The sequence below is a fragment of the Gymnoscopelus braueri genome (genome assembly GCF_963280865.1).
Source record: "Gymnoscopelus braueri genome assembly, chromosome: 5".
In the NCBI taxonomy this organism is placed as follows: domain Eukaryota; kingdom Metazoa; phylum Chordata; class Actinopteri; order Myctophiformes; family Myctophidae; genus Gymnoscopelus; species Gymnoscopelus braueri.
In genome coordinates, this window is record NC_137606.1 from 58,149,688 (window position 1) to 58,155,913 (window position 6,226).

The 6,226-nt window shown below is 42.5% G+C and overlaps 1 protein-coding gene across 2 annotated transcripts in view; it reads right to left on the minus strand.

Annotated features, from left to right (window-relative positions):
• LOC308086050 (unconventional myosin-Ic-like) overlaps positions 1-5,972 on the minus strand; it is a 118,351-nt gene extending 112,379 nt beyond the window's left edge. For both annotated transcript variants that reach the window (XM_080429381.1, XM_080429380.1), the window contains exon 1: positions 5,864-5,972. In XM_080429381.1, coding sequence (XP_080285507.1) covers positions 5,864-5,935 — 72 coding nt within the window. In that variant the 5' untranslated portion in view covers positions 5,936-5,972. The remainder of the gene's footprint in view (positions 1-5,863) is intronic.
• Between the last annotated feature and the right edge of the window lie 254 nt (positions 5,973-6,226).

Here is a 6,226-nt window from a genome sequence, read left to right on the forward strand (position 1 = left end):
GGGTATGGGCACTGATGACGCGGAGGAGAAGACACATCCACAGCGTCCCCTGCGGGAATCGAACCCAGGACCTTCTAGCTGTGAGGCGACAGCACTACCGACTGCGCCACCGTGCCCCCGACATTTAACATTTAATGACTTTTAAGTTAAAGGGATAGTTCACCCAAAACAAAATATTTTTTTTCTATCTATCAGTCACCCCATGGAGACTTGAATTCATGGATATTTATTGGTTTGTGTCTCATTCATAAGACAATAATATGATGACCAGTGGACCGGTAGGCAGAGGTTCCGGTAGGAGACACAAAGGAGACTCTTTGTGTCTCCTACCGGAACCGCTGCTGGTCATCAAATTATTGTCTTAGGAATGAGACACAAACTAATAAATATCCATGAATTCAAGTCTCCATGGGGTGACTGATAGATAGAAATTTTTTTTTGGGGTGAACTATCCCTTTAATATTAGACTGTACCTCGTGCTGTTTACATACAGGAATGGAACCAAATGGACCCTTACAGGTCTGTAACTCTGAGAGTGTACACATGGAACCAAATGGACCCTTACAGGTCTGTAACTCTGAGAGTGTACACATGGAACCAAATGGACCCTTACAGGTCTGTAACTCTGAGAGTGTACACATGGAACCAAATGGACCCTTACAGGTCTGTAACTCTGAGAGTGTACAAATAGAACCAAATGGACCCTTACAGGTCTGTAACTCTGAGAGTGTACACATGGAACCAAATGGACCCTTACAGGTCTGTAACTCTGAGAGTGTACAAATAGAACCAAATGGACCCTTACAGGTCTGTAACTCTGAGAGTGTACAAATAGAACCAAATGGACCCTTACAGGTCTGTAACTCTGAGAGTGTACACATGGGACCAAATGGACCCTTACAGGTCTGTAACTCTGAGTTACGGGGGTTCTATAATGCACAGTGTGGGGGTCTTGACATGAAGCAGTGCATTAGATCATGTTCTCAGACTAACAGATGGTTTATCTCTCTACAGGAATGATTACATTAAAGACACTCCCCTGCATTCCTTACATTGTGTTTGTATTATTTCAAGGAAACACACAGTTACGCCCCCTTTTCAGTGGTGTAAAGTAACTAAGTACATTTACTCAAGTACTGTACTTAAGTACAATTTTGAGGTATTTCTAATTTTCAGTACTTTTACTTCTACTCCACTACATCTCAGAGGCAAATATTGTACTTTTACTCCACTACAATTATTAGAAAACTTTAGTTACTAGTTACTTTTCAGATATGATTTACTACATTATAAAACATACAATAACCACTTTAGCCCTATTTTATACCTAGGCTATTAGAAAATAGCAGATCTACAAGCTCACAACGCGTCGCGATGCGACGCGTTGTACATTTGGGTACTTTTACTTTTGGTACTTTAAGTACATTTTGATACCAATACTTTTGTACTTTTACTAGTAAAATTTGGATTCTGGACTTTTACTGTATTACATTGCAGTATTGATACTTTTACTTAAGTAAAACATTCGAGTACTTTTTCCAACACTGAACCTAATGAACGTTAGACTCATTAAAACACACGTCTCTGCTTCTGGTGACTGATATTGTCTTCTAATGAACGTTAGACTCATTAAAACACACGTCTCTGCTTCTGGTGACTGATATTGTCTTCTAATGAACGTTAGACTCATTAAAACACACGTCTCTGCTTCTGGTGACTGATATTGTCTTCTAATGAACGTTAGACTCATTAAAACACACGTCTCTGCTTCTGGAGACTGATATTGTCCTTCTAATGAACGTTAGACTCATTAAAACACACGTCTCTGCTTCTGGTGACTGATATTGTCCTTCTAATGAATGTTAGACTCATTAAAACACACGTCTCTGCTTCTGGTGACTGATATTGTCCAAACACACGTCTCTGCCTCTCGTGACTGATATTGTCCTTCTAATGAACGTTAGACTCATTAAAACACACGTCTCTGCTTCTAGTGACTGATATTGTCCTTCTAATGAACGTTAGACTCATTAAAACACACGTCTCTGCTTCTAGTGACTGATATTGTCCTTCTAATGAACGTTAGACTCATTAAAACACACGTCTCTGCTTCTAGTGACTGATATTGTCCTTCTAATGAACGTTAGACTCATTAAAACACACGTCTCTGCCTCTCGTGACTGATATTGTCCTTCTAATGAACGTTAGACTCATTAAAACACACGTCTCTGCTTCTAGTGACTGATATTGTCCTTCTAATGAACGTTAGACTCATTAAAACACACGTCTCTGCTTCTAGTGACTGATATTGTCCTTCTAATGAACGTTAGACTCATTAAAACACACGTCTCTGCTTCTAGTGACTGATATTGTCCTTCTAATGAACGTTAGACTCATTAAAACACACGTCTCTGCTTCTAGTGACTGATATTGTCCTTCTAATGAACGTTAGACTCATTAAAACACACGTCTCTGCTTCTAGTGACTGATATTGTCCTTCTAATGAACGTTAGACTCATTAAAACACACGTCTGCTTCTAGTGACTGATATTGTCCTTCTAATGAACGTTAGACTCATTAAAACACACGTCTCTGCTATAGTCACTGATATTGTCCTTCTAATGAACGTTAGACTCATTAAAACACACGTCTCTGCTTCTAGTGACTGATATTGTCCTTCTAATGAATGTTAGACTCATTAAAACACACGTCTCTGCTTCTGGTGACTGATATTGTCCTTCTAATGAACGTTAGACTCATTAAAACACACGTCTCTGCTTCTAGTGACTGATATTGTCCTTCTAATGAACGTTAGACTCATTAAACACACGTCTCTGCTTCTGGTGACTGATATTGTCCAAACACACGTCTCTGCCTCTCGTGACTGATATTGTCCTTCTAATGAACGTTAGACTCATTAAAACACACGTCTCTGCTTCTAGTGACTGATATTGTCCTTCTAATGAACGTTAGACTCATTATAACACACGTCTCTGCTTCTAGTGACTGATATTGTCCTTCTAATGAACGTTAGACTCATTAAAACACACGTCTCTGCTTCTAGTGACTGATATTGTCCTTCTAATGAACGTTAGACTCATTAAAACACACGTCTCTGCTTCTAGTGACTGATATTGTCCTTCTAATGAACGTTAGACTCATTAAAACACACGTCTCTGCCTCTCGTGACTGATATTGTCCTTCTAATGAACGTTAGACTCATTAAAACACACGTCTCTGCTTCTAGTGACTGATATTGTCCTTCTAATGAACGTTAGACTCATTAAAACACACGTCTCTGCTTCTAGTGACTGATATTGTCCTTCTAATGAACGTTAGACTCATTAAAACACACGTCTCTGCTTCTAGTGACTGATATTGTCCTTCTAATGAACGTTAGACTCATTAAAACACACGTCTCTGCTTCTAGTGACTGATATTGTCCTTCTAATGAACGTTAGACTCATTAAAACACACGTCTCTGCTTCTAGTGACTGATATTGTCCTTCTAATGAACGTTAGACTCATTAAAACACACGTCTGCTTCTAGTGACTGATATTGTCCTTCTAATGAACGTTAGACTCATTAAAACACACGTCTCTGCTATAGTCACTGATATTGTCCTTCTAATGAACGTTAGACTCATTAAAACACACGTCTCTGCTTCTAGTGACTGATATTGTCCTTCTAATGAACGTTAGACTCATTAAAACACACGTCTCTGCTTCTAGTGACTGATATTGTCCTTCTAATGAACGTTAGACTCATTAAAACACACGTCTCTGCTTCTAGTGACTGATATTGTCCTTCTAATGAATGTTAGACTCATTAAAACACACGTCTCTGCTTCTGGTGACTGATATTGTCCTTCTAATGAACGTTAGACTCATTAAAACACACCTCTCTGCTTCTAGTGACTGATATTGTCCTTCTAATGAACGTTAGACTCATTAAAACACACGTCTCTGCTTCTAGTGACTGATATTGTCCTTCTACTGCTTCTGGTGACTGATATTGTCCTTCTAATGAACGTTAGACTCATTAAAACACACGTCTCTGCTTCTGGTGACTGATATTGTCCTTCTAATGAACGTTAGACTCATTAAAACACACGTCTCTGCTTCTGGTGACTGATATTGTCCTTCTAATGAACGTTAGACTCATTAAAACACACGTCTCTGCTTCTGGTGACTGATATTGTCCTTCTAATGAATATTAGACTCATTAAAAACACAAGAATGCTACGAATGGCGCTACGGGGGACCAACCCAGGACAAAATGACACTATGGAGTTAATCCAGGACAAACTGAGACTATGGAGTTAACCCAGGACAAACTGACACTATGGAGTTAACCCAGGACAAACTGACACTATGGAGTTAACCCAGGACAAACCCACAAACCCAGAGCAAAGACAGGAAAGGCAAGAAGCACCACCTACGTAGACACACTGCAGTGTCACAGCGGAGCCAGTAGGAGGTGCACCACCTACGTAGACACACTGCAGTGTCACAGCGGAGCCAGTAGGAGGTGCACCACCTACGTAGACACACTGCAGTGTGACAGCGGAGCCAGTAGGAGGTGCACCACCTACGTAGACACACTGCAGTGTGACAGCGGAGCCAGTAGGAGGTGCACCACCTACGTAGACACACAGCAGTGTGACAGCGGAGCCAGTAGGAGGTGCACCACCTACGTAGACACACTGCAGTGTGACAGCGGAGCCAGTAGGAGGTGCACCACCTACATAGACACACTGCAGTGTGACAGCGGAGCCAGTAGGAGGTGCATCACCTACGTACACACACTGCAGTGTCACAGCGGAGCCAGTAGGAGGTGCACCACATTACATTACATTACATTACAGTCATTTAGCAGACGCTTTTATCCAAAGCGACTTACAATAAGTGCATTCAACATAGGTAGGGAACGAAAACTACTAATCACCAGAAGTCTTTAGTGCATTATCTGCAAAAACAAGCAACCAAGAGTATACCTAGCGCTAAGGTAAAAGTGCAATATATCAGCTACCTATTTCCTTAAACAGATGAGACAAAATAGCTAAATCAAATGAGCATGAGCTAAAACAAATAAGTGAATCGACTAAACAAGATCCAATAAACAATCCAATAATCCAATAAACAATACAGCAATAGAAAACAAGCGTTCGTACAACTAGTTAACAACAAGTAGGTCAGGCAGAGAGGAAGGGTAGTGTTTCCTGAAGAGGTGAGTTTTCAGCCTGCGGCGAAATATGGGCAGTGACTCTGCTGTCCTAACATCAGTGGGAAGTTCATTCCACCACTGTGGGGCCAGAACAGAAAAGAGTCGTGACCGTGTGGATCGGCCAGAAGGACCCTTGAGTGATGAGGCAATCAGTCGCCCCGAGGTGGCAGACCGAAGTGGTCGGGCAGGGGTGTAGGCATCGACCATAGCCCGGAGGTAGGAAGGAGCTGTTCCTTTCACTGCCCTATAGGCTAGCACCAGGGTTTTGAACTGGATGCGAGCCGCTACGGGGAGCCACCTACGTAGACACACTGCAGTGTCACAGCGGAGCCAGTAGGAGGTGCACCACCTACGTAGACACACTGCAGTGTGACAGCGGAGCCAGTAGGAGGTGCACCACCTACGTAGACACACTGCAGTGTGACAGCGGAGCCAGTAGGAGGTGCACCACCTACGTAGACACACAGCAGTGTGACAGCGGAGCCAGTAGGAGGTGCACCACCTACGTAGACACACTGCAGTGTGACAGCGGAGCCAGTAGGAGGTGCACCACCTACGTAGACACACTGCAGTGTGACAGCGGAGCCAGTAGGAGGTGCACCTCCTACTGGCTATAGTAATAATAGTAACACTGACCTTGCATCCATGTCCAGGTGAAAGGATGATTTCTCCCGTGGGAATCAGCTGTATCTTCAGTTCCATCATCATGATCTCTTTCCTTTTCTTCTCCTCTTCTTCCTCCTGTCTCCTGACTTCTGTCTCCTGTCTCCTGTCTCGTGTCTCCTGTCTCGTGTCTCCTGTCTCCTGTCTCCTGACTTCTGTCTCGTGTCTCCTGTCTCGTGTCTCCTGTCTCCTGTCTCCTGTCTCGTGTCCCAGACAGCGTGTTGTCAGGCTGTCTGTCCAGACGTCCAGGTAAAGCTCTGTTGTCACCATTAAAAAAAAGAGATTAATTGTCGCACAAATCATTTGCGATTATTAACGATTTCATTGTGTTTTTTA